General features: G+C 42.7%; 5 protein-coding genes across 6 annotated transcripts; 3 read left to right on the top strand and 2 right to left on the bottom strand.

Annotated features, from left to right (window-relative positions):
* The first annotated feature begins 48 nt into the window (after nucleotides 1–48).
* LOC146389025 (uncharacterized) lies at nucleotides 49–4,337 on the top strand. The gene is made up of 5 exons (XM_084924717.1): nucleotides 49–139; nucleotides 551–2,645; nucleotides 2,812–2,929; nucleotides 3,262–3,333; nucleotides 4,272–4,337. The coding sequence occupies exons 1-5, from the start codon at nucleotides 49–51 to the stop codon at nucleotides 4,335–4,337; spliced, it is 2,442 nt and encodes an 813-aa protein (XP_084780843.1).
* triobpb (TRIO and F-actin binding protein b) lies at nucleotides 3,808–16,292 on the top strand. The gene is made up of 12 exons (XM_084926650.1): nucleotides 3,808–4,488; nucleotides 6,806–6,862; nucleotides 8,081–8,149; nucleotides 8,777–8,866; nucleotides 9,126–9,235; nucleotides 10,098–10,527; nucleotides 11,140–11,377; nucleotides 11,759–11,870; nucleotides 12,658–12,817; nucleotides 12,956–13,054; nucleotides 13,836–13,922; nucleotides 14,643–16,292. The coding sequence occupies exons 1-12, from the start codon at nucleotides 4,483–4,485 to the stop codon at nucleotides 14,802–14,804; spliced, it is 1,620 nt and encodes a 539-aa protein (XP_084782776.1). The 5' UTR covers nucleotides 3,808–4,482; the 3' UTR covers nucleotides 14,805–16,292.
* Nucleotides 16,293–17,106: 814 nt separating this feature from the next.
* On the top strand, nucleotides 17,107–18,989 carry ndufa6 (NADH:ubiquinone oxidoreductase subunit A6). Its single transcript, XM_084926654.1, has 3 exons — nucleotides 17,107–17,276; nucleotides 18,488–18,603; nucleotides 18,763–18,989. The coding sequence occupies exons 1-3, from the start codon at nucleotides 17,138–17,140 to the stop codon at nucleotides 18,892–18,894; spliced, it is 387 nt and encodes a 128-aa protein (XP_084782780.1). The 5' UTR covers nucleotides 17,107–17,137; the 3' UTR covers nucleotides 18,895–18,989.
* Nucleotides 18,990–19,191: 202 nt separating this feature from the next.
* On the bottom strand, nucleotides 19,192–20,678 carry smdt1a (single-pass membrane protein with aspartate-rich tail 1a). 2 transcript variants are annotated; one of them, XM_084926655.1, is made up of 3 exons: nucleotides 20,467–20,678; nucleotides 20,190–20,347; nucleotides 19,192–19,642 (listed from the first exon to the last, which is right to left on the bottom strand). In XM_084926655.1, the coding sequence occupies exons 1-2, from the start codon at nucleotides 20,620–20,622 to the stop codon at nucleotides 20,210–20,212; spliced, it is 294 nt and encodes a 97-aa protein (XP_084782781.1). In that variant the 5' UTR covers nucleotides 20,623–20,678; the 3' UTR covers nucleotides 19,192–19,642; nucleotides 20,190–20,209. The 2 variants fall into 2 exon arrangements, with proteins under 2 accessions (XP_084782781.1, XP_084782782.1); XM_084926656.1 differs by having other exon boundaries at nucleotides 20,182–20,347; nucleotides 20,467–20,676.
* Nucleotides 20,679–20,792: 114 nt separating this feature from the next.
* On the bottom strand, nucleotides 20,793–27,844 carry fam234b (family with sequence similarity 234 member B). The gene is made up of 13 exons (XM_084926651.1): nucleotides 27,719–27,844; nucleotides 25,950–26,498; nucleotides 25,492–25,596; nucleotides 24,681–24,848; nucleotides 24,464–24,579; nucleotides 24,121–24,271; nucleotides 23,168–23,309; nucleotides 22,792–22,992; nucleotides 22,341–22,419; nucleotides 22,048–22,215; nucleotides 21,777–21,897; nucleotides 21,464–21,684; nucleotides 20,793–21,380 (listed from the first exon to the last, which is right to left on the bottom strand). The coding sequence occupies exons 1-13, from the start codon at nucleotides 27,753–27,755 to the stop codon at nucleotides 21,378–21,380; spliced, it is 2,061 nt and encodes a 686-aa protein (XP_084782777.1). The 5' UTR covers nucleotides 27,756–27,844; the 3' UTR covers nucleotides 20,793–21,377.
* Nucleotides 27,845–27,933: the final 89 nt, after the last annotated feature.

The following is a 27,933-nucleotide window of genomic DNA, read 5'->3' as shown; positions in this document are numbered from 1 at the left end:
GCAGAGGACGAATACCCACCGATCCGTCGCCACCTGGTCAAACTCGATATGACCCGGCTTGACCCGCCGCCCCACCGGCCCAACCCAAGGGCTTGGATGGATGACTCTCGGAGCAGAGACAGCTTCAGTAGACATTCGGGTACTTGTAGGCTGACATTGTGTGTTGCTGAATCAATTTCTTAGAACATTAGACTCATAAACCAAAGCAAAATTATAAGAAAGAGAGAAACAGAGGTAGCAGAATCGCCAAAGATATATGCAAATACTCCGTACAGCGGTCGACTGAGTCTTTAGTAAACTTGTGACTTTCTGCAATTGACCAATCTATATCCAGTTACAGCCAGAGGTGTTATTTACTTGGCAATACTATTTGCTGTCATCAGGTGAAGTGTCCAAGAGCAATTATCAGTAATACAATATAGCTCGGTTTGTGTCAGGAAACCTCTGGTAGTTGCTCAGAGGTTGAACTTTGACCTTTGCTTCTCTTATTTCTGTTACCGTTGCTTCTTTCTATTTCATCCTATTTAAAAAATATTTTCTTCTCTTCCAGGGTTGAAAGAAGAGCGAGAGAAGCGTGAAAGTGGCTATTTCTCGCTGGGGAGGGCAGCAGGTGCCCGTTCGCTCCATGACAGCAGCCCACCCGCTCCGTTCCGCCACTTCGAGCGAGGCCATCCCATCTTCAGCAACAGGAACGTTGAGCCCAAAGACATCGTTCCCTTCAGAAATCCTAATCTTGGTGTTGCTTCTCAAAGGCAGATACCAGAGGCTGTGGACGAGGACGTGGATGTGGAAATCCCTCCTCCTGACCCATATGAAATTGCAGTTGAGGTCGAGGCACAAGTCGGCCCTCGCTCTCCGAGCCCTACTCCCTTTAAAATAGCGGAGTCGCTGGCCTCTAGCAGACGAAAGGGTTTCAGCAGTTCATACGGCCGTGTAAGCCCTTCTTCTCCCGTCTCTTCCTATCAGCAGTCGGGGTCGTACAACTCCCCGAGGCAAAGCTCGGCTCTGCAGTCTCGCTCGTCTTCTCCCTCACGTGGAAACCCGACATTCCGACGCAGCGAATCCATCGCTTCTCTCAGCAGGACTAACTTTGACGGTGGAGGGAGGTCTCCAGGGAGGGAGCCGGGGTCCAGAAGCTCCTTGCAAGGCACACATGGGCGACGTATTGAGTCGGGAACCCTGCCAAGAAACTTCAAATCGTTTGCCAGTTCAGTCAAATCCCAATCCAGCATGATTTCTGATTTTAGGAGTACCTTGCGAAAGACGGAAGCAAATGGGTCTTTAAGTGGTCGGGGTGGCGACTCCAGGAGCTCATCTCCGCAGAGGAAGGACTTTAACAGTTCAAGCCAAATGCCTCTTCACAAAACTGAAACCAGCACTAGTTTATCACATGGACGTGTGTATAACAGAAGGACTTCATCTCCATCAAGAAGGACTTCTGACAGTCGCAGCTCCTCACCGCCAAGGAGGACCTACAGTTCATCTAGCCAATCACTACTTCATAAATCTGAGTCCGTTATGTCTCTAAATGGGCGCAGTCACCACGCACGCTGTGGGTCCCCAATAAGAGAAGGTTATGATATTGAGAGCCAGGCTCTGTTGCGTAACCCATCTGTTAGAAATGGGCTGAAAGATCAAGAACAAGAAGTCCCCATCCATCCGTCTCCATCTAAAAGAGGTCATGATACACCAAGTCATTCCATACTGCGTAAGACTGAATCAAGCCCTGCCAGGAGCAGTCGAGGTCGGGATAGCCGTTCTTCCTCTCCTGGAAGGAGGGGTTATGACACCCCCAGCAGGTATCAGCTGAAGAAAACAGACACCGGTAGCTTATTACATGGCCGTAGTCGTGAAAGTCATAAATCTCCCCCTTTGAGGAAAAGCTACGAGACTCCTACTCAGCCTTTGCTGAACAAGTCTGAATTTAACAGCTCAGTCAGAAGTCATGATAGATACAGCTCGTCATCTTTAAGGAGAACTTTTGATGCTTCTGACCAACGTTTGGCACACAAAACAGAAACTAGCAGTTCCTTCAACAGCGGGAATCAAAACAGCCGCAACTCCTCCCCCTCTAGGAAAGACAGCAGTCACCCACCGGGGTACTCAATCCTCAGAAGTGCCATTAATGGAGACTCTGGTAATTTCTTTCAGAGAAAAAACACCCACGCTGACACAAAATCCAACTCTGATCGCTCACCACGCTCATGGCGAGAATCAACTCATTCCCCCCGGAGCTCCTCGTTATCTCGGGCTGCTTCGCCCTCTAGACATGGTGGAAGTGGCAACAGATCCACTGCTGTCACCTTGGAACGACCAAGGAGCCCAAGCAGCAACAGATCCAGTGTCGGTAGAAACATCCGCGAAGACCGCTGCCCTTCTCCTAATGACAAGAGGACCTCCCGTCATCCTGAGAGCCCTCCACTTCCCATTCAAATGCAGAGGCACACCTCCTCGCAAAGCTCCATGGAGTCCTCTGAGTCGGGACGGCTCTCTGTGGGATCTACAGGGCGGAACAGGGAGGCGTATGCCATGATAGCTGATGTACCGAAGGTCAAAATGATCCATCACAGCGAGGCCTCCAGCCACACGGGGAGGCTGCAGAACCAGCAGTCCGTCCGAAGACAGGAGCTCTTCAAGCCAGCCAGGTCAGGCTCATGTTACACCTGCATATGTTAAACTGAGCATTTGTTGAGTGGTATGGTTACTCGCCAACATTTTCTTGGAAGATCTATATTCTCTTGCCAGCTTTGCTTCTTATACTCCATTCGACTGGATTAATTAGAGACACTAATAACCTGTCTGCTGTTTCAGCCACTCCTTGAGCAAGCTTCCCTCCAGAGAGTGGGAAGATACAGGAGACACTGAGAGAGAATGGCACAGTGGTGGCACTGGGTATCTATCTCGAGCTCACTCCTCCACCTCATTACAGGTAGGCCGGCTCAGGCCCATGCCAGTTAATTAAAGGATGTAAGAAACCCACGTTTTTTTTAGCTTCTTGATTTAGGTATCTGAAAGTAAGCAGTAGGGCAGACTGGGAACAGAGAGTGCAAATGGTATAGAAGGGTGTAGGAACTAATAAAACCTTGCAATGGCATTTATTGTTATATTATTAATATATTATATTACCTAATATGTTAATGCCTAACTTCATCTACCACATACCACACATCAGGTTTAAAAAACAAAACACCTCTATGGATGGGACATGTTTGCTCAGTCCTGTATTGATTTGGTTAATAACTACAAGCTGTTTTTTTCCAGAGATCGGGCAGTCCCACAGTGGCTGAGGGCAGTTCTTGGAAAGGTTATTATCACAGATCAGAACAAATGCAGGTATGTTTACACAGCAAAATTATTTAGTCTTGCTTACTTGCACGCCTTGCATATGCCACATGTATTTTGTGATTCACCGTAATAAAACCGCTGTTTTAATTTTACTGCAGTCCCGCCTATGTAAATATCCCTTTTTGTCACATATTTACCAGTGTTTGCACAGCTCCTGTCTGTAACTGCAAAAACTTTTTATGTGCTCGGCACCTTAAGGTTAAGGTTGCTGGTGTGTCTGTTCCTACACTCTTTAAATGCTCCTTTTAACAGCTGACAGTCGCGTGTCTATCTTTTTTTTACCTACACCCTGCAGTCATTTCACAACACTGACTGAACTCTGTCAATTGTGGTCTGCTGGGGCATGTGTTGAAATTCCTGAACTGAAACCAATAGCTACAAGAGAGGCTTTTGGTAGAGGAGGGTGGGGGTGCCACTTTATGTGCAAGAGATTTTCAGACGGGAAAATGTGGCAAGTCTTTTTTGAGAGTTTAGAAGAGAAAGCTTGTCTAAGCGAGGGAATGTCAGGATTTTGTATTTGCACACAAGGACTTTAGATTGACAGACTTTTTTCCCCCTCCATATCTTATCTTGTTGGGAATACCTGTGTGGCTTCAGTCAATAAGGAGGGTAAAATTTCCCATGGGAGATTCCAGGGAGACTCAGATGGATCCCCACTTTCTCCCCCACAGGAGCTCCCCGGACCCCGTTTTCATAGCCAGGCAGTTTTTTGGGGGTGGTGGGGGCGACGGAGTAGGTGGTAGGCTTGTTTTCTGAACAGATCTTTGCGGACCCGCCCAGGAAGTGACAGACAGACAGAGAGCGAGAGCAGCGAGCAAACAGGCAGCAGGGCTGAAGCGCTACATTAGCTCCGCTCCACTTGTCACAAAGTTGAAAAATTGTTTTTGCTGTTGTTTTTAAAACGCGAAAAACTCGTCCGCGTGCAGCGACATGGACGCACTCTCCCCTTAACGAGGCGGGGTACGTGCTCAGGACGCTGGCGGTTCGCTTGATTGGGTTAACATGGGTATGAATGGCGGGGTTTCATCTTAACTTTTCCTGCGATAAAGTAAGGTGATTTTTTTTAAATAGCTAATTAAGCTTGCGTGCAGTAACAGTACTTGTGTCTTTATCTCACCCTGCCCGGATCCTGTTATCATGACGGTAAGCGGCACCCTCCTTCACTGTACGGCTGTACTTTGAAAACACTTTGTTTTTCCTGCTTGTCACGTCTTCCTGAACCTCATTACTTTTCAAACGAAGCCTCTCGGCTAGCCGTTCACTCGGCACGGTTGGGTTAAAGTGTTTAGCTAGTTTATCATAGATGTTAACGTATATTAGCTTTACAAAGCTAGCTAGTTTTAATGTGGCGAGCGTTTGTTTGACTTCGAGGGGTGTGTACATGAAGTTACCGCTAGCTTAAAAGTGACTTTTATTCGTTTAGTTTTATTTGTGGTTCCTTGTTAACGTATGGAGAAAAATAAGTAAAGTAACTGCTGTCGAAACGAAGTACTTGACACTGGTTTCAAAGCGTGGTGTAGTTTCCTCCCCTTTTACCCTACTGCTACTGTTTACAGTAACTGGCACTAGCTTGTAGCTTGAACTGTGTGTGCCTTTTTTTTATAGCCAGCTGTGACACATGTCCTCTGGTTGCAAACAGGCAGACACTGCCAGGCAAAGCTGGCAGGTGTTTTTTAATAACCTAGAAGTACTGGCTGTCCAAACAATAGTAATTTAGGAGTTGGCCTTACAATGAGTGTACTGTATACCGGGACACTCTCGTTCACAATAAGAAAAAAAGGTGAAACCTGTTTAACCTTAAGGACAAAGCTCACCAGACAATACGTCTTTATAGTGACAGGAAACGGGAGATGAAAAGAAGTGATGTTGTCTGTTCAGTTGACTGTTTTCCCTTCTTCAGTTTATGATCTTTTCAAGCAAGGTCGCGGTTCTGATAGTATAAGGGTTTACTGCTTAACAGGTGTCCGTTTTTCTACGTCAACCATCTGCTTCCTGTTTCTGCTCATGGGCATGTTTTGACATGATGTGAATAATTTGTAATTAGGTTTGACAGATAACTTTCTGTTGTATTTTAGACTTGTCTTTTTTGTTTTTTCAAGGCATACAATCAGTGTTCATTATGGATTTAAAGCCATGTTTAGTTCGATTATTTTTCTTAAACAAAACCTGTAACAACAGAGCTTAAATACAGTAGCTCAATAAAATAAACAGAATGTGACAGGAGAAAATAGCACAGTAAGGTGCAATTACACCTAAATGAGGAACAGAATTTAAAAAAACAAAATGCTCTCTGTGGGGAAAAAATAAGTCTGGGAAAAAAAGTAAAATACATTAAAAGAGTTCAGTGAACAAAGGTCTAAATATGATGCTCGACTGTGTGTGTATGTCTACACCCAACAATGCTTCTCAGTTGAAGAGCTCAACATAATTTCATTAAGAATAAAAGGAAACTGAGTTGGATCTGTCAAATACATCAAAGTCGTGTTAACCTGGGGTTTCTCCCTACATTATTCCTGTTATACTCTGTTGTTGGGAGTCATCAGACTGTATCATTGTTAGATTAAAGGAGATCAGTGGCATATATTAACTGGCTCAAACAGAAAGAAAGTGGGCGGTACCATGGCTTGCAAGAATGCAAGTACATAATGGAACATAAATACAGAAAAGGGGTAGTTAAAGATGACAGGACAGACGAGAGAAATTATATTAAGCGTACAGACTTGCAAACAGATGGGACAAGAACAAAGTAAAAACGAGTGGAAAGTCGTGGGAGCGAGATGCCAGTTGGAGATGAGCTGACAAATGCAGAGAGATTTAAAAAGCGAGGAATGTACTTGTTGGTGAATGAGAGATAAGCCAAGTCAGGAATGTATTGCTTGGAAAAAGGAAGAAAAAAAGAAGCTGCTGGCTAATCTTCTAATCTGGGATCACCTCATCTTGAGGTACCTAGCGCATGTTTTCCTCTTCCTGTCATCGTGTTTGAAGCTAAAGCAGACCTACTGCAGTGCAATAGAGCAGCACCCTGTTACGTAAACACAATGCTGTTGATGTATATAGATTGTTGAGTGAGCTCAATACTGTCTGCTTTACCATCTTGTTAAATGTAAAGCAGTAGAGGATGTAATATATGTAATATAATATAAATTGCTTTAACTGACTTGGCCTATCACTTCTTCACACTGGAAACCAAATTATGGCCTCTGTGGCAAAATAAGTCAGGAGTCTCTGGTCTTTATGTACAATGATAACATAAACCTGTAGTGATGTAGTTGCTGCTCATAACATAAATGTTGTTGTAATTATACTACGCTACCCGCTCTTTAATATGGGGTTGTGTGGTTTGTCCACCCTAGTTCTTTCTTTCTGTTTCTGCTCACTTTCACTTTTTCTTCCTTCGTTAAAAAGCGTTGAACTTTTGTTGCATTTTCTTTGGCGACTTTGACTTTGTTCTGCTTCACAGCCCGACCTCCTGAACTTCAAAAAGGGATGGATGTCAAAACTGGACGAGAGGGGGGAGGTAAAGTGCAGCCAAGTCATATCCTCCTGTCACTCCTTCTCCTTTCCTAGCCTCTTCCCAGCATCACTCGTTCCTAATGAGAGAGGCTGTTTGTAAGGCGATAGCAGCAGATTATCTTTGTTATCATGTTAATAGCTTGGTGGCTTGAGGCATAACAGGTGTGTCCTCTGTTTGAATGAAACACTTGGATGGGTGAGAGAGCTTCTCGCTTCACACATGCAGGCTTCCTGTTCCCCTCGTGTTTGTCTCAGCTTTTTCAGACCAGGCTCGCTCGAAAAAAATAGAACATAATAATAATTCTGAAACAGTCTTAGATGCCGTGTTATGTTGTTGTGTTTTCAAGCCGTGTGGAAAAAAAGACTTTTCAAAGGAATATGCAGTCATGTGAAAAACCAAGTACACCCTGATTGCTTCCATTCAAATGTTTGCCTTGATTTATTGATCATCAGCAAGTGTGAGTGTATCTAAAAATAGAAGTTTTGGTAGTTTTCTGCTCTAGACGAAGGTTTACAAAGTTGGATCTGAACAAACTACAAGACGTCTGGAGCAATGTCCTTTGGACAGTCGAGACCAAAGTGGAGATGTTTAGGCCTAATGCACACCGGCATCTTTGAAGAAAACCAAACTCAGCGCATCAGCGCAAACACCTCAGACCAACTGTTAAGCACGATGGTGGAGGTGTGATGATTTGGTCATATTTTACAGCCACAGGACCTGGCCACCTGTGCCAGTCATGAACTCCTATGCATACCAAAGTATTCTACAGTCACTTATGAGACCACCTGTCTGACAGCTAAAGCCTGGATGTAATTGGGTCGTGCAACAGGACAATGATCCCAAGCACAGCAACAAATGTACTACAGAGTGGCTGAAAAAGAAGGAATCAAGGTGCTGATATTGCCCAGTCAAAGTTCAGAGCTAAGCCAGGACCTTCAGAAAGTTATGCATAAAAAAAATGTGCACAAACCTTAGTGCACGGAAGCAATGTTGTAAAGAAGAGTGGGCCAAATTCCTCCACAAAGATGTAAGAGACTGATAAAGTGAAACAAAAAATGATTCGAATTGTTCCTGCTAAAGGTGGTTCTACAAGCTATCGAATAGGAAGTACTTAGTTTTCAACTGGACTGCATAGAGGACTGAAAATCTTCTTTTTTACCTGTCTACATATTTGGCCTTTTAGAGTTGCTGCTTCCAGTAATTCAGTCTTTGTTTCTTTAGTGGAAGAAGCATTGGTTTGTTCTGACTGATGCAGGACTCAAGTATTACAGGGACTCCACTGCAGAGGAGGTATATATATATTTATTTATTTATTTTTTAAATTATTTCACACTTTTTTATGTCTGTTTAGTTCAATTTTTGTGGCTGCATTGAAGCAAACTTGCATTATTTATGTAGACTGTATAAAAGATGGACAAAGCTTATTGGTCAGAAAAGAAAAGCTAATGTTAGAATTGCTTTAATCTTGCATTCTGCAGCAGTTGGGCGACTCATATGGCTGGAAATAGAAGTCTATAGAAATGACACTACTGCTCACTTGATTTATGACCTCATTAAATGGTTTTCTAAAGGGTTAATGGTCCTGCTCACTTGTTTTAAGTGTCATTAAATACAGTATAATGTCCTCTTTCTAAAATATGGTTTCATTAGACTCAAAAAGTGATGCATGGTAATACCTTGTGGTCAACATGTCACTGCCATATGGGTGGGCCGTGGTTTTTCAGTCAGGTTCACCCCTGTAAGGTTGTGAAAATGCTCAGCTTGAGGCCTAAAAGTGGACTTGGTCAACCAGTGCATGACATTATAGTGGTTATGTCCATCTTTTATATGCAGTCTAGTTTGTTTTTTGTTTTTTTTAATGAGAATATGAAATTGTAAGAGAAGTATGCAAACCATGTTCCTGTGGTTTATGTACAGAAAGATGACTTGGATGGAGAGATTGACCTAAAATCCTGTGTCAATGTGTCAGAGTTTGATGTGGAGAAGAACTATGGGTTTCAGATACAGGTGACTGTTTTTGGCACCTTTTGTAGACTGTGACTGTTTTTCATCTTTATATCCACCCATTCTCATCTTCCTTATCAGTTCCATACCCGCTCAACAGTTCCTGCTGTGTTTTCTTACTAATCACGTCTTACATCTCTGTCAGTATCTCTTCCACCTTTCTCTCTGTACATCTCTTTCAGTTTTTCCTCATCCCAACCCTATTACATCATTTTTCTTTTTCTTTTTTGTTTCCATAACCTATATTTCTTTTGTGTTTCAGACACGGGAGGCTGTATTCATACTGTCTGCCATGACAGCTGGGATCAGGCGGAACTGGATAGAGGTTTTAAAGAAGTGTATTCGGCCCAGCAGCTCTCCTGACATCACACAGTAATTATGAGCAGACATGTTAACATTAACATTAAAATAAAAATAGTGTTTATTATTAAACATGGCATACAGTCTGGACAATATTGTTTTGAACTATAAGTTTGTGTGTAATTATGGCAAAATGTAGTTATGATTAGACACACAGGGGTGGCTCCTAGAATCAGAATAGTTAGATAGTTTCAAAAAAGAGAATCTCTTTCTTCCACTCGTTTTTACAGAGGTGGTATTCTGGGGAATACATATGGCCAAACCACAGGACTGCATATATACAAATACCGTAATTTGTCACTGTTCTGCCTGATCACAGGCAGGTAGACTTACAAAGAAACTCCATAAAGACCCAAAATGTCTCCCACACACTGTCCAACATGAAGTATTTTGACATTTCAAAAAGTACTTTGTTCTTGAGCAACTTGTGGGAGTTGTTTGTCATAGTAACCATATAAAATGGATTTATTTAAAAGCTAAACATCTAATAAACTCTTAGTGTTACTTACAACCTCTTGCCTCGAAGGGCAACATCTAAGAAGGCTGCACTGAAGTGCTAGCTTACACTAAATTCAAGAGTGGTTTGCGTCACATTCTTGGACATTTTCTGTTGACCACACAAGAGTCTGTACATGTACCAGCAACTTGACAAATCACTTTCTGCTGTGATGGTTCAAAATGAGTCAAAGCTTAATTATTTGGATTATTAATGTTCTGCTTGTGTAATGACTCACCAGCAGCTGTGTTCATGTGAGTGTTCATGCTGTAGAGCAATGTTCAGTCCTGATTAATCTCCGCTGATTTAAATTTGATTTGTTGATTTTCTTTTTCCATTATGTATAATTTTTTTTAATTTTCTTTTAAACTTCTCTAGATTACCCGACAGCGACAAGGAAAACTCCCACGATCGCGTTTTGCTGTCCCCTCGTCGACCGACATCGCGCCATGGTGAAGCTCAGTCAGCAGTCCCGGCCTCCACCCCATCTTCTCATCGTAGGTTTGACTACGTTGAGCTATCCCCTGTTCCCGCCTCTTCTAGCCTTCGTCTTGCCAGTCAGAGAGAAGCAGGAGAGGGGCAGGGGAGAGAGCACAGCCAAAGGCAGGAGGAGAAGAACACAAGCAGCCAGTGGGATGCCGTGCTGTCCTGGAAGGGCACCGGATCAAACCAAAAGCTACGCATGGAGGAGGAAATCGAGAAGAAGTGGACCGAGTTTGAACAGATGCCCTTAAAGGAGATGAGCTCCTTACCGTCAGTGGGATCACGTGCTTCCGGCCAGACAGCCAATGAGGCGCTGCAGAGGGAGGTAGTGCGTGGAGATGATTTTCCAATTTGCACATGACATAAAATGCAAATTAACTCTTCATCGCTATGGATGAAGTAAACACTTCTTATCGCTTTCCACTGCTTTCGGATGCTTTTCAGCAGTGTTTTCCATCTTAAATAAGGTGAAGCACATGATTCAAACGGACGGTGTGGGATTGAGAAGGACCCAGATAGTAAACTGGAAAAATACTGCTGAAACTCATGCCTGCTTTTGGTCTGTGTGTGATGTGGACTTTGTTTTGAATGCGTTTGCATTTCCAAATCCTAAGGCTGTCTATACCTGACACACCTTACTATGATTTATAAGCACAGAGAATCCCAGCATATTTAATCTTGAATTACAGTTTTGTTTATATATAAAGAGAGTTGAATGGTTTTTCTTAAACTTAAACCCTGTTAGACCAACTTCATAAATTCAGCAGTGAATGGGGTTAAAGGTCAAGCCCAAGGTAGCTCTGGAGTAAGTGTTGGTGTCATTGGACTGCCTGTAGGAAAGAAATGACTCAAATGTGTGTTGCAGTAAAATGGCACGTTGATCAGCTTTCTCCACCAGCTTTCAGTAGGCTTTACCTCCGCCTTTTTCTTCTCTCAGGTGGCGTCACTGAGGCAGCAGGTCGAGCAACTACAGCGGAAGGGAGGGGAAGGCGGCGGAGGAGGTGTGCGGGGTGGCTGTGGCCCTGAGGCACCCTGCAGCCGCAGCCTGTTGGCCATGGAGCGTGCTCATCGGCAGGCCCTGGAAGAGCTGCAGAAGCAACATGACCGCCAAGTCAAGGAGCTGGAGGCCCAGAAGGACAGGCTGCTGCTGCAGGAGGCCCAGGACACAGCGCGAGGTCAGTCAAAAAGCACATCAGCCACATATTAACTGCTAAATTCTGAAGCAATAGCCGCTGTTAAACTAAATTTTTACAGGTTTAATTTAAACTTTTACTGACATTACTATAAATGACCATGATTTTCTGTAGTAAAAGACATAATGTGCAGTGCCTGCCTGTGAATGTTCTTATTAGAATTGATTTCTACTGTATTATGCCACGTCTACCTGTATACATCCTTCCGTTTTAATGCAGTTGAAGGCTGTGAAACATGTTTTCACCGTGCTTTCAACATGCTTTCAGTCTTTCTTGATAACTTTCCCCTTCTCAGTAAAGTTATGGTGTGATAATGTCACTTACAACAGAAAACATTGTGTAACACTTGAGTTTGTGTTTCAGTGATGGAGGCTTTGAAGAAGAAACACAAAGAGGAGCTGGAAAGAGAAGATGAGAAAGTGAAGAGGCTGAGCAGCGGCGCGGTGGACTCACAGACTCTGCGAGCTCTGCATCAGTACGTAACTTTAGATCAGATTTTGCCAGTGACTTAAAGATGTACTGGGGTCACACTGATACTTATGGAGACAATGATGATGTGACAGATGATTACATAACCTGTTTACTTGTTAAACGGTCAGAAAGCGGCTTAAACTCTTCCACTGCACCCTTCCTTTTAGCTCGGCCTTCATTGGTAATTTATGTGAACATGTCCTTTTGCTTTTGAGTGGGAGCTACGTGTCCATAAAAGGGTATTCTGTTAAATAAAAGTTTGAATTTGCAGACTCGTTGAAGTAAGGCCATTACCACAGCCGCCTCTTGGTCCTGTCAGGCGCTTAAGGAATGCGGAAGAATTTGGTCATGGATTAGTTTTCTTTTGTAAGCGTCGCAGGCCTTTGACACAGACTGTCTCGGTGGCTGCAGCTGGAACCTGCATTTTAGGGCTTAACTATGTTGCCTACACTGCATTTTTTACCTCTGCATGCTCTTCCTTATTTTTGTGGTCATTGGTTATAAGTAGCAAAGAGGTTTTAAAACCACAGGAGGAAATACTCAAGTCATGAAGAAAAAAAAGCACCACGAAGGAAACCTACTATACTCTAGTTATATTTTCATAATGTGAAAAAGGGGGTTGTCCAACTCTATTTTTTTATATGAAATATATATTGTTTTGTGTAACTGCTGCTGATGTGTAATAGAGTAAAGAGAAACTTGATGTGAAACGGCAGCATTGAAGTTGTTGTTTCAGTGGTTTGGTTCACCGAAGCCCCGACGTGAACACAGTTTTCTTTGTGTTGCTGCAGGGCAGAAGCTCAGGCCTCGCAGAGAGAGCTGGCCGGACTGTCTGAGCGCTACTCTCAGAAGTGTCTGGAGCTAAACAGAGCTGAACAGAACAACGCAGAGAGGGAACGGGAGATCAGCCGCAAGGAGAGAGACATGGAGCAACTGAGGAAAGAGAACCAGGTGGGTCAGCTGCAGTATACTCAGCTGGGAAGAATGATGCATTCACTTTACAGCCCCCAACTAAATATGTGTATGCAGATTTCTACAAACAAACGGCCATTACTTGAAATCACGAAGGCCAAATTTTTTCATCTTTAGGACTTAAAGGCCCGTTTGACAGAGGAGATGAAACGAATACAATCTGCCATCAGAGATCATGGCTCAGAGGACAAAAACAGGATGCCCTGCGAGCTAGAGGTAACAGCTCTTTAATGTATACCTGAAACTGAAAGCATACCAGGCACTTCTGTATCTGCTAGGAGTTTTTTTTTTTTTTTTTTTTTTAAGCAATACCAGCGTGAAATGGTTGTGAAAATCTGCAAGTTGCACTGAGAGCTGCAGCATTAGTTTAGAAGAACAACAACAACTGTCAGCAAGCCTAAGAAATGGCCTGCTGTGTGGGTGTGTTGTGCTCAGCTACATAAAGATACCTGTTTGTAGTCAACCTGATGCCGTAGATGAGGCATTCAAATGAGTACCTGTTATACTTATTATTTTCTCTCATATCTATACTGTTGAAATTGTGGATGCTTACAATGAACATTGCCAAAGATTAGACTTTGCAAAAACTACTTTAGTAAAGTCCAGCGAGCTGGAAATTCCACTACAATCTATTTCTCTGTCGTCAGTACATTTGGCCTTGGGTGAAAAATAAATCTCTGTGAATATAGTTCACTGTAACAGCTGCAGATTATCTAGCATGATTTATGCATTTAGGTCACAGCAAACATGTCAGCAGTACAAACCTCTCCAAATTCAACTGGAGAATGCAGAGTTTGAGTTGGACTCTACGGTAATCTGTCAGTGTTTGCAGAAATATTCAAGAATACGCTTCAGCCTGACCGTTTGGCCTCTCAAGTAAATGACAGTGGTGTTTCGGCCCTTATCTACAACTACATAAATTACAGTGCAGGCTGTTTTGTCATTTAAAGGAAACACCCACAATATGTGTTTTTTATTTTTTTGTTTTTTTCCCCAGGTTCTACTCAGGATGAAAGACAATGAGATACAGTACTTGCAGAAAGAGATCAGCTGTCTAAGAAATGAGCTGCAGTTCCTTAACATGGTAGTGTGTGTGTGTGTGTGTTTGAGGGGTGGATTTTTTTCATGAATTTACCAATAGGCTGTAAATAAAAGATGCAAGTAGTTATTGTGACCCCCCATTGTCTTGTGCTCAACATTAACCCCCAGGTTTTGGATTTTCGCTGTTGCCTTTTTGGTGTTTTGAAACAAGGTGTGTTCAGATGAGACGGTAGAGCTTTTAATCAAATGCTAGCTGGGTTTGCAGGGCGCATCTCCGCCCTGCTGCTCCGTGACTTGTCTACAAATACAAGTCATTTTTGGCAACTGTGGCAGTCTGCTGTCATTCAGAACAATCTCAGTGAGGTTTTTGGCAGCACCCTCTTTGTGACCAGTTTCACCTAGCAACGGCTAGGGAGTACAAATCTTTCCCCCTCAACGAGAGGTTTCCAACCATTAGTACCTACTCAGATCGACTTGTACCAAGGTGTTTTTTTTTTTTTTTTCTTTACTCAAATGAGGACCAAAATTTACTAAATGAATCACCATGCTCTGTAGAAGACATGTTGACTTTTTAGACCTGAAGAGCACTGCCATCTTTGATGTACAGTCTATAGGTGAACACCAACATTGTCATAGAAAATGCAGATCATGAGTAATTTAGCTAGTTTAAAACATGCATGCAAGATGTTTTTTTTTTTCCCTTCACAGTGGATGTGATGTCACTGAGATAGCCTGAGAGCTTTTCTGTCACTCTGCTCCACAGGAAAAACAGCTGGCCTGTAAGCGATATGGAGAGTTGCAAGAGGAACTGAGTGGGATGAAGGGCCGAAATGAGCGAGAGATTCAGAGTCTAAAGGAGCACTTGAAGCTGGCTATGGCTGCTCTGCAGGAGGGGCAAAAGCTGGGGAACAGCCTGGACCACTGAGAGAATACTTCTGGTACTAAAGCTCTGTCAGACATAGTGACCAGTGCGGACTGATATGGAACAGATGTTTTCTCGTTTGTTTGTTGTTTAGGAGAAAGGATGGTTACTGTTTTTGCTGGACAGTCCCTGCTGTGTGGAGACTTTGATAATGCCTTAAATTTTAATCACTCTGCCAATAAGAGCACAGGAGAGAAGTTTGCCTTCGTTGCTTTCTGTTAGAAAGGCTTTCTCTTGTGTGGTTATAGTTGTGAAAGAGCGTATTTAAACCTGAAGTATGACCTTTTTCCAAGTAGTTTTGTTCCTTGATGTAACCAAGTACTTTCAATGCATAAAACTGTGACTCAAATCTGAAAACAATATTTAAAAACTAAACAAAATCTGCAGTAAAATCACATCTGGCTTTGAAGCCCAGTCTCCTGGGGAAAAACCTTGTTTCATCTATCAGTTTAGTACAACCTGCTACCTCTTTGGACGTTGTTACTGCTTAAACCATGTCACCAGGCTTCATAAAGGTCAGAAAGCTTTGAAGGCAACCTTCTCTCTCTAGCTTAATGAGCAGCATAGAGTAGCCATTAGCTGGTTACGTTACACTGGGCCATAAATAATGTACAAAATTGCACTTTTAATTTTTTTATTTTTTTTTTAGTTTGGCTTTTGTTGGTTTTGAGTGGAAGCGGTGTGTATGAGTGCGCACTTGGTCTGAAAACTGGAAAGCTTTATTGAGTATCTTTTTTGTTGTTGTTGTTGTTGTTTTTAAATGTGGTATTGTAGATAAAGACTTCATACTGTATCAGCTTTTTTTTTTTTTTTTTTTTTTTTTTTTTTTAATTTTTGGATGAATAAACTTCTCATTGGCCCTATGTGCTGCCTGAGATGGCAAAGGTCGGAAGAGCTGCTGTCATCTCAGTTTTCTGTATTACAGCTTTTGAGGCATGTTTACTTTGTGAAAATGGCACACAGTACTTAAGAAACGTATTTGCTGTATTTTTTTTCTTTTGAACTGGGAAACTTGCTGATGTTCTGTCGGGTTTGAGAATATAAAATTCAAAAATCTCTATTGGGATGAAAACAGGACAAGACAGCAAAAAATGTTTAATTCCTTGGCAGTTTAAGGGGGGTGGGGCTGGATTGGAAGTTGATCTGTGATCGTACAGAAGCAGATTCAGCTCAGCTTTCTTTGGTTGCTTTTAAAGGCTGTTGAATGAATGTTGTCCCGTATCACAGATGTCCTCAGTTTTAAGCCATGGCTGAGAACTCTCAAGCCTCCAGTCTCTCCTGATCATTATTGGCATACTGTGTGCCACCATCACAGCAAATGACAGGTGTTGCATCAATGAGCCAGTTTTTTTTGTATTGACGGTATGTATTGCGATAAAAAGAATTATCTAACTTTTAAAAACGTGTTCATATTTAATGTACAGTAGAGCCTTTGTCATCTTTGTAAATACACATTTTTGCAATCAATAAAAGACGTTCAACAGCACATAATGTACGTTTCATTTCTGCGATATTGTATCCGCCCAAAACCTGCAGACGTTTGTGTTTTTCAGTTCTGTGCTTAATCTAATGTAAGGATACGTTTCATAAAGAAAAAAAAAAACCCTGCATGGTGTTGGAGATGTGTGTACAGGTCCCACTAAAGGCTGTCAGGCCTTCATGCCACCCTCACAGAATCCATTTCTCACAATTTGGTCAGAAATGTGGACACAAGTTGTCAGCTGTAGGTCACTTTATAGAGCAGTGGTAGTCGTCCTGATGCTGGTGTGATGCCCTTCTTTGAGCATCACACTAGTAGCAGGCCTGGTCCTGGTTCTTGGGCCTATTACCTAATATCTCGCATGAGAACTGAACAAGCTTCTTGGATGAGAGGTGAAATGTCTTCAAGCAACAAAGAAGTCCAGATGCTTTTCTTCCCAAGCTCCTTAGACTAACTAATATCTCCTTCATGTCCCATCCTGAATGAAATGGACTCTCTGCAGGTCTCATATCATAATACTAGCATGAGAAAAATCTGTTGTTTTTTGTTTTTTTTGGGGGGGGGGCACAGCAAGAGTCTCTGGGAAGGACCTGTAAAACCATCTTTTAGGAGGTTGTCCAGTTTGACCTGTTGTTACTTTTCTTTCCACCAGAGCAGGTGAAACGGATCCACAGTGGTTTCTGCTTCTTAACTGGACAGGTTGATATCCCTGAAGTTTAACAAATTTTGTGTTATTCTGTAATGAAGCGTTCCCTTCATTTTGTGAGCGGTGTCTTGAACCACCGTACCTCTAGGTGGCAGCAGAGCGCTTTCAGCACTAATTTAATGAAACCGGAAAATAGCAACAGTAGCAGTTATGGCGTCCACAGCGGCGACCCGGACGGCAGCTGGTGCTGCTAAAGTCGTTAAACCGATTTTTAGCCGTGATTTGGACGAGGCTAAGCGCCGAGTCCGGGAGTTATACCGAGCATGGTACCGGGAGGTCCCCAACACAGGTACGTGTGCCCCCTGTAGCGGGTAAACGGTGTGGAAGAAGCGAGGCGAGCGTCAAGGTCGCGTCTATGGAGCGGTGCAGAATAATTAACATTAGCTGCTAGCACAGAGGATCCTGAATATGACAACAATGTTTTAAAGACTCTCTCCTCTCTTCTGTCAGATAGAGATGGTGATGTTTCCGTTTAATCTAAACTGTAATGGGAAGTTCATGACTTCAAAGCAACCTTTAGATACTGACTCTAGCTAGCGTTCATTTTGGGCTCCAGGCAGATGAGGCTGCATCGAAGATTATGTACTCTGTACTTTATGTCCACACATTTTAACTTAAAATCATACAAACAAATAAAGAATCGATTAAAAAAAGAAAAGAGGTGCATATGTTTGTGTTACGTTGTTGTGTGGGTTCATGCTTACAGAAGACCTGTTACTTTATTGAATATAATATGTAAAGCAGCTTCGTAACACCCGTAGTTAGCAAGAATTCCATGTTCAGCATTCACTTTGTTTTGGCTCCTAGCAGGTGGTTACTTACACGGTTACCCATCAGATCCTTCAAGAGGTTTATTTAAGGGGTACATTAAATCTTCGGATTTTTAAAAGAACAATTTTCCTATATCCATATGCGGTGTAAAAATGTGGAACAGCACAAGTTTGGAATTAAAACACTGGTTGGGGAAATATATATTGTTTTATGTGCAGACTAGTACATAGTTAATTATGTATATTGTCTGATTACCTGTTATATCGAGGAACACTGATGAGTAAATTATTAAATAGCATTAAGGGAGTAGGATTAAATAAATGTGTACTTTATCCTAGACCTTTTCGAACATGTTCGGTGTATAGATTTATTCCTTGCAACGTGATTTTTTTATTTTGCTTTCTGTTCACAGTGCATTTTGTTATTACGATATTATTACTATTTACCTCTTCAAAGTTAGTTAATCAATTACAAACTGACAGTGATTTTCTTATGTTTAACACCCAAATGCTGATGGGACCTCTGATCTGATGTGGCAAAACAAATATGGCATAATGATGATGATGAGTGGAAACTTTACAAAAACAGTAGGACAATTTTATTTCAAATAGCCGCTTTAGATTGATTTAATTCACGCAGCTGTAATAGTAACATTTAGGAATGATGTCCTGGATAAAGTGTGTGTAGCAGAACCAAAATGGCTCTCCGTTTGTGTCTGTTCCTCTGCAGTCGCAATGTTTCAGCTGGACATCACAACACGCCAAGGAAGAGACAAAGTTAGGGAGATGTTTGACAAGAACAAGCACATCACCGACCCCCGTGTGATCGACATGTTGGTCATTAAGGTAAAAGCAGCACCTGTGACAAGAAACAGTAAATATGATTTTTCTCAAGGCGGTGTCTCTTAGAGTGCTGATTAAATCTAACTTAGAGCCACACTGAGTTGTTTACTTCACGGTGTGTTGTGGTGTTCTCCGTTTTTCGTGTGTGTGTGCTATTTAAAGGGGAAAATGGAACTTCAGGAAACGATCCACGTCTGGAAGCAGAAGACCCACATAATGCGCTATTTCTACGAGTCTGAAGAACCACGCCCCACCGACTTCCTGTCCAAATTCTACCGGGGACACGACCAATGAACTGTACAGCTCTCAGCCTGCCCTGTGACCTGTTTTTTGGTTGTGTCCAATTTGACAGCTGTTTCTCTTTATTGTAAATATACACTTAACAGTCACCTATCTATAGTCCAGTCTTTTTTTATTATTGATATTGTCACTTGGATCAATTAAAGCCATCAGCACACCATGACTGAACGTGCAGATGCTGTTGTGAGCGGGTTGTTTCAAACAACATAAAGCTTTTTCACTGCAGACAGTAGGAAAAGCATGTGAGAGCTAAATCTTCATCATTATTATTGATTCCATCAGTTTTATTTATTTATTTTTCCTGCTGCTATGAAAAGCTTTAATCTTGTATTTGGAAAATTGACATTTCCAGACCAAAAGTGAGCCGAAAGCTCTAACAGTAAGAGGGACAAATAACATTTTACAGTCTGGATTTTGTCCTCCTTAAGAAGGTATAATCCATAAAACTGGACATGAAACAGCTCCTGGGAATAACTTAACAGCTTTGTTCCAAACAAGTTTCATATTTCATGCAATGAAGTGTGTTAAACAGTTGATAGAAAATTAAATTTTATTGAAATCATTGTGTTCCGGTATCGATGTGTAAGATGTGAGTAGTGAATGACAAATACAGTACAATAAGATCAGCCCGGGGCAGCAAAATCCCTGAATCTAGTGCACAAAGACGCAACTCCGGCAAGGTGTTAATCTGCTGAGATGCTCACTGACGCTGGGCGGTGGTCATCATCACACAATACACAATCTGTGAGGGACAGAAAAAGTGTGTTGATTTATTTTTACACTATAAAGGCCTGTAAACGGTTACATCTTAATATGAGAAGTTTAAGAACTGCTGCAAAAGCCTGAAGAAAAATAAAGCAGACAGAAGTGGTAAAAAAAACAAAACTCCTGCATTCAAGCTGCTTATGTGAGCGTAATGTTTTTATTATTATAGAGCTGAAGCTCTGAGAAGCAATCTTAAAGCCTGGTCAGAAACATCAAAGGGGACCTATTGTACTGATTGGTGGCCCCTCACAAAGATTGTAAAATGACTATGTATTGATTTTCCTTCTTTTTGACTCACATGGATTACTCAATGTTTTTCATAAAAGTATCCATCACTATTATAGTACACAAAGAATCTTAATAGGTACCTTTTTAATGAAGCATGTTATTTTTTTTTTTAATTGCAATGGAAACTCCCACATTTAAGTCTGTACTGAACAACGCTGTACAACACAGACGGAGGAGGAAGCGTGCACTCTGCCACACGGTGACACCCACAGCGACAGCCAGTGATACCTGCTAACCTGAAGCTTTCCAGACCCCCTCAATCATCATCGTCGTCGTCCTCGGGGACGAAGATGTCGTGCTCTTCCAGGAGGGCGGCAAAGTTCTTGCTGATCTGCGTCCCCACATACAAGAAGGGTACCACTATCAGGGCGATCCGGATAAGGCCGAAGGGGGTCTGCTCCCCGGTGTCACACACCCCACCACAGAAACAACAACGTTATTTAACGTCGCTCGTGAGACTCCACCTTCCGAGGATCTCCTGATTTCGTAACACTGCGTGCAAATGAGACTCACCTTTCTGGGTTTGGGGAGCATAGCACCGGACGACGAGCACACGGCCGTCCGGCACGCTGTCACGGTGTTCCCCGGCACACTGGAGGGGGTCAGCGGGGATCTGCGGGGGGCTCTGAGGATAGACAGCCTGACGAGGCGACCGAGGGCCGACGCCATGTTTACAGCGTTTGATGATGCAGCGGCAATGCGGAAAACGAACCGGAGATGAATTGTGATGTGCAAGAAGAGTGTGGAAACAGCGCCCCCCTGTGGTGATTCAACAGCACAACGTTTTTGTTTTTATTTTCCCGACTGCATTTCCCAAAGTTGAAATAAAACACGGAGGCTATACATTGCGCTTTACTTTGTCTTGCAGCTTACATTTAAATATCGTAATCCTTAGCAAACAGCGGCTCATTCATCTTAAAAAGTTCAGACGGCAAAAAGGCAAATCAATAAATTACTGTACAGCATTAAATATTTACAGAATTCTTATACTAACTAAAACATCAAGGAGCAGAAGAACAGTAATCATGACAAAATGCATTGAAATAGTGGACCGTACCACACAGTAGATACTGGAATTACGAGAGATGCATGCTAGACATGCACTGTTCAAGTGTTAAGTTACTCCGCTGTTGTCAAGTGAAGAAACAACCAGGTAAAGATCAGACTTCCTAAATGTGACTTAAATTATTTAAAGAAAAAGTTTCAATTTAAAAAAACAAAACAAAAACAGATGTCTTTCTCAAGTACCAGAAATGAAATTCGACTTTTGTTTGAATCAAACGTGATGTAAACAGCTTCGTGGATGAACTGTCATCATCGCCCCGGTGCAGAGTCATCCGCAGCTTTTCGTCCCTTTCATCCTTACTCAAGTCCTTGTGGCTGTACCGCGTACTTGTGAGGCAGGGTCGTGGTAGCAGAGCTCCTCACTACAGAGTTGAGAGAGATTCACTCGTCAAAATTAGCGACACTCCAGATCTGACTGTCTGCACCCTGCGATTCTCTTTCTCACCTGATGTCTGAAGGTCAGATGTCTGAAGAACTTGCTGACCTCACCGGGTTTAAGGGCTCCCGCGGTCTTGCTGCCATCTCCTATCCACACAGTTTGCCCTTTGGTGATAGCAGCTCTGAGGCTCACACACTTGACTATGTAAGTGCTGGGGACAGAGTTGGGCATGGTACTGGAGGACACTGTGATGTAGGATGCGTCTTTCTGATGGTCTTGGTAGCGCACTATCAGTGAGGAAGAGTGGTCATTCATTAAAAAAAAAGTACAGAGAGAGGCTCTGTTCTATGTTTCTTTTTAAAGGCACGGTGGCGATTACCTGCAGATGTGACTGCTGTGTCTGTGGTACTGGCGAGCTCCAGCAGGACTGTGGGATATGTAGGATGGAGCAGGTAGAGCTTTCGAATGAGAGGCTCTGCCACGGCAACACCCGGCGACACCTATAAACAGCCGGAGAGCACATTTAGCACAAAAGACTCCTTAACAGAGTTGAGCACAATGGAGTAAAATGATCTTGTGCACCGGAGTCACAGAGGGCTGCTCTTCCTGGGTTCTCATTAACCTAGCAATTCTATCTGAGGAAGACTTACGGTTGTCTTGGTAACATTCTTCTGTGCTTTGATTGGATCGCTGGCCCAGAACAGGAAAGCGGATTGGCCTGTGGACGTGGAGATTGCAGAAGTTTCTAAACGAAGATGGGGACACACGAACTCGGCGGCCCACAAACGGGTCCCGTTTGCCCCATCGATGATTAATGTCTGAAAGACAAAGAAGAGGAGGAAAACCCACCAGTAAGATCGGAGCAGATGTTACATGTCAGCAAAGTAATTTCAGCCCTGAGGGGGAAAAAAGCATGAAAGAACCTTTGGTTTGTTTGTTTTACCTTCATGACTCCATTTGATGAATGCTGAATGAAAAGATCGAGGATTCCATCGCTATTGAAGTGTCCTGCCACTGGTTGACTGTGACATACAAATAAGTATTTTAGGAACCCATATTTTTCTAGTTCTCCAAAGGATGGGACAGATGTTTTGGTGGAATGTGATTTTTTTTTTAAAACAACAACAAAGATCGGGGCATGCAGCTAAAATGAAGTCAGGGAAACCATATCTGACTGAGTGCTCTTCTCTCTAATCATTTTGCATTAGTCACACGATTACCACACAGAAAGTTGCTAAAACAACAGTTACATGAAATATTGAAAACTTCAGACCACCTCATGGCAATAGTAAGGCGCCCCTCGCCAAAATATAATTTTCAAGCACATCAGTTTGTTCAAACCTCACCACCCTCAAGTGGTTGCTGCAGGGGGAAAAAAACAAACAGGACTGTACCTTTGACTGGAAGCTGTTTTGTAGGTCCATTTCTTTCGCAAATTCCTCTGCCGGAGCAGTAACTGTACGCTGCCTCCATACACCAGCACCCAGTCACTTCTGGTGGAGTTCAGGTTCGAAGCGGTGTCCAGGTTGTTGTGGTTTCTGCCAAAACCAGCCACAAGAGGGAACAGGAACCTGGCCTGGTCATGGTCGCGTGGGCTAGAAAGGACACAAAGATCTGATTTTGACTTATTTTAGACTTATTTAAAACATATATGATCTAGTAATCTGCTTTCTACTTTAGTGCCAGCTGGTTAAAGGTATTTGGTATTTAACAAACAAAGAAGAGTTTGCACATTGAAAACAGATCTATGCATCAGTAGCAGACACCCACCTGTAAATTTGTATGATGGAAGAGAAATTGTCCTTCTTCATGCCCTCCCACCCTGAATCCTTCTTTCGAAGCGCCTGAGTTTCGGGCAGTTTTCCAGTAGCCTGAAAGTAGATGTCTCGCAGGGAGACGGCCTTCACATTACCTAAGGGAACACATGATGACACAGGTCCTGTGAAACCACCATTAAAATAACTTCAAGGGTCACTTCAATAGTTCTTAAATGAGCTCCTCAGAATCAGTTGTTGTTGTTGTTCAATAACTTTAGTATATTTAATGAAAATATGCTTAATTTTATCTGATTATTTTCCCAGTTAGAAAGCTGTGAATGTCCTTCAAGAAGCCCGGAGAACTATTACTGACGACTACTTAATGAAATCATAAGAAATCTGCCTAAGACAGATCAGGCTGTGTTGTAGAATAAAGGTGGTCATACCAAATTTTGACTTTCAAGCTGGTTAGAAAACTGTGTTTGCCTAATACAGGATTTCCATGTGTTTGCACCTGTTTCCCATTTTGCTAGAAAAATATTATAAGTGTTGTTATAATCAAAACTCTTGCAATATGAGCACACAGAAAAGCTCATGGGGTGATTCTTTTTGGAGTATTTAAGCAGTTAACCTCATGGTAGTGAATCTAAAAGGAGGAATGAAAGAATAGGAAAGAAAAATATTCCCCTCTTCTGCCCTCTGCTCTTCTTCCCTTTTCTGGGAGGCAGTGGGGAGGTAGAGCGTACAGCTCGATCCGGCGGAGAGGTGTTGGAAGCCAGATCGGGTCCCCCCTTCATTGCAAGGGGGGCGCCCGATCTGCCTTTCGTTGAGGCACACAACAATGTGTGCCGCTAGTAACGTTTCTGAGCTGCTTTTCCTTATAACAGCCATCCCCCAAGATTTTCTCCATTTAAAGCAGTGCATTGTCAGGGATTGTAACATCTAGTCCTTTTACTGAAACTTCACCTAGACCAAACAGGATGTAGTATACTCCTTGTTGTGTCTCATATAGCCAGGGACCAATCAGCGTCCCTTGGGCTGTGACGTTGAAAGGCACAGCACGTCCGAGTAACGCTCCCGTCTCTCCAGAGATCAAAGTCAGTGAGAGATCGAATTTCTGAAAATACACAAAGCAGCAAAAAATAAATAAAAATACAAACAAACTGTAAATTCTTCAGCTCGTGATGATTGTTAAATGAATTAGAATGAATGAATTGTGCTTACGTAAACACTACAAAAAAAAATAATGCTTTGCAAACTGTAACATGCATCAATATAGCACATGAAGAAATAAGGGAGGCTGGCATACGTCATCCGCTGGCAGGGTGGCTACAAGCAGATCTGGGTGTGAGTCACCCTGGAGGTCTGGAAGTAACACTGCCTGAGATTCAATGCTCTTAATTGATGATGACCACAGCTTCTTTCCTGTGGAGGGAAAGGAAATATCTTTGAATGCTTAGAAATGAATACTTGCAGTTGATTAATTTTATTTACTTCTGCACAGCTGGGACAGCACTGAGTTCGACCTGTGGTGCCGTTGACAGCCATGATGTAGGATTTGCAGATGAGGAGGCACACGGGGGACGGCACGGTGCTGTACTGCAGACCACACTGGATGTACATCACAGCCTCTGACATGACTTTTTTCCACAGCACCTGGCCGCTGACGGCAGAAAGGGCCACTGCACTGTAAACTGGGATGAAGCGCATACACCATGTATAAATATCAAAGAGGTTACAGAGAGAGAAAGCACACAGAGTCATCTTCAATGACTTTTTGCTGCCAGCGGTAGTGGAACACTGCACAAATTGTATGGAAGAATGAAGGACTACATCCAAATTCTTCAACATCTCCTCAAATCAACAGCTAGACGGCTGAAACTCAAATGCAGTTCAGTGTTCCAAGAGGTCAATGATCCCAAACACACATCAAAACCAGTTTTGAAATGGATAAAACAGGTTAACATTAGGCTTCTGAAATGGCCTTCATGAAGTCCCAACCTCAAATCTACTGTCGACTACACTTAAAAACACGGGTCCATGGTTGGAAACCAACCAATTTAAAGGAACTCCACCAGTTCTGCAGAAGCCAATCAGAATTATGCCAGAAGCCAAAATAAATATACACTTGTGCACACGGTTTGTTTTTTTTAAAAGTAATTAAAGATGTGTGCTGTACAATTATTCCAGCCTGGAAAAAGAAGAGTTCAAAGGAACCACTGAAAGCCCAAAATTACCATGTCACTAATGCTCATGATGAGTGTAAGTAAACTTCTGATCACAACTGTGGATGGGTACCGGCATGAGGCTGCAAAGATATTTACATATCGCACATACTTTGTGTGGTGTGGGTCTCATTGGTCGATTCGGTAACACCCAAGAACACATCCTCCACTGAATCACCATCAACATCCCACAGTGCCAGCGCGGGTGGCGTGACACCTAAAAAAACAAGAAAAAAAAAAAACATGAACACCACCCACTAACAGAAGCAATGTTTCATGTGTAAACAGAGCATGTGATGGGTAGAAAGATGCTTCACAAGCCTGTGTAATGACAGGTGGAAAATTACAGGGTTAGGCACTTTGTCTAGCCTCGACGACTCCTGAGTAAGCCTTATTATTGTGGCACCACTCACTTTAGATATCAGCAGAGGAGAGCGAGATCTTATCAAGCACTGGCTGTTTATTTTTCCTAGTTTACTCTGGAGCTAACTACAGGCCTACTAATCTGTATGCTATGTTACATGATGGGCATTAATAAAAGAGTCCCTAAATGTGCATTAATGTTCTTACCTCCTGTCCCTCCCAGTGCTTTCTCCCACTGCAGCCTCTTTTCCAGGTCTCCCTTCTGGCATGGAATCAGGAATGCACAGAGCAACACAACCACTGTGGCACACACCAGAGGCACCAGAAAAAACGCACTTCGGATAGCGTTCTTCACCCTCAGCCTTTTTTGTTCATCAGAACTGTGAAGCCCTAGCCCAGCACCCCCCATTGCTCCAGGGCCCCCTCTGTCCTCCCTCTTCCTCTCTCCGTCCGAGTCCCTGTGGCTCCAGTACTGCACTCCCTTCATGTCATTCCTGTCCTGCCTGGATTTGCTGGGGAGTCGCTCCCTCCACTCGTCCTCCTCTTCGTCCTCGTCGTCGTCTTGCGCCCCGTCTTCCGCGCCGACAAGTCTTCCAGATCGGCCGCCGCGCAGCTTGGAAGACCCCGTGCCCAGGCAGCTATCCCTCCCGAGACCATTTCGGGGGTAGTTGAGCACAAGGTCATCCTCTTCGCTCTCGTCATCACTATCTGCTTGGGTGAGAGGGTCATACTCCCCGAGCTCCGAGCCCTTCTTCCCTGCAAAGACACACAGAAACTGCTCATTAGGAGTACACTGGTTTGAACATGACAGACAGATTCAGACAAATGCTACAAAACTGGACAGACAGCTCTTCACAGTACAAAAGAATAATGACCCAAGGCAACTGCAAAAGCATCCCGAGTTTCTCAACGCAAAGAAATTAGATATTATTCAATAGCGGAGTCAGTCACCTGATCTAAACACAATGAAGCAACTATAGAGGAGCTAACAAAACTGAAATCAGAGACCCACAAAACAAGCAGCGACCAAACGTGGCTGCAGTAAAGGCACGACAGAGCATCTCAATGGAGAAAACACAGCATTTTGTGACGTCAATGGGTTTTAGACCTCAGGCAAATAGTGACTACAAAGGATTTTCATGCAAGTATTAAAAACTATACTTATATTTAAACGTTAATTTAATATATAATATACAATAATTTTGAGCCTCTGATGTTTGATTACACCACTTTACTACCATACTGTAGAGGTGGGCAGAGGTAAAACTAGAAAAATAGTGGATCTAACTATATTCCTGTATTTTGAGGCATTTTTTTGATTGTAGCATCTCTATTGCACAATAACACACTTAAAACAACAATAAAAAATACAAATAGTAATAACACGATGACGTTAGCTTGGTTATTTTATTTCATCAATGCTTGTCAGCATTTTTTTCACATTACAGATTTCTTTAATTAAATAGAAATACCATTAGAAGAAAGAATGGAAAGAAGAGCAGAATAGAATAGAAATAGAATAGAAATACTATTACCGTAATACAGGCAATGATGGGCATCACTGTTTCCAGTAGGATATTGTCGCCAGGTCTGAGCTTGTATTATGTATTTGTCATGAAAAAATTTTTTTTATGGTGAACTGTCTAACAGCAGGTTGTTAACATTAGCGAGCAGCTAGCCGTCGTTCAGCACCACCACACAGCGCCGTCAACGTGCCGCTCTGACGCTGCACTACACAAACAGAAAAAACTGCGGCCATCTGATTTGACTAGGATTAAAAAATTGGCACGAGAAATTGGCAGAGATAAAACGGAAAACCTGACAACTGCGTATGACAAGCCAGTAAAATTAAATGACTTCGCTACATTGAGAAGGCTGAAAAGCGAAATAGGAGAGCACAGACTATCAATGAAGCTAAGCTCCGTTACGTCTGCACATTGGTCTGATAAATAATACAAATCAGTGCGGCATCTTACCGGGCAGTTTGAGGGCACGGGACAGCGCTGCAGCCATTTCTCCTCTAACAGAGCCGACGTGAGGCAGCAGTGATGTACGAACCCACAGACCCACCGAACCAACGGTTTGGCTCTGCGCCAGACCATTTGCATCATGGGACTTGTAGTTTATGAGGGACTCTTGTTGTGCGACGTCTGTAACTGTACCTATATATTTATAAACAGTGGAAAAACAT

This window comes from Perissodus microlepis, chromosome 4, assembly GCF_051167445.1.
Source record: "Perissodus microlepis isolate ML-2025 ecotype Zambia chromosome 4, ASM5116744v1, whole genome shotgun sequence".
Taxonomy (NCBI): Eukaryota; Metazoa; Chordata; class Actinopteri; order Cichliformes; family Cichlidae; genus Perissodus; species Perissodus microlepis.
The sequence above is the reverse complement of the archived record's forward strand: the minus strand, read 5'-3'. Positions and strand labels throughout refer to the sequence as shown.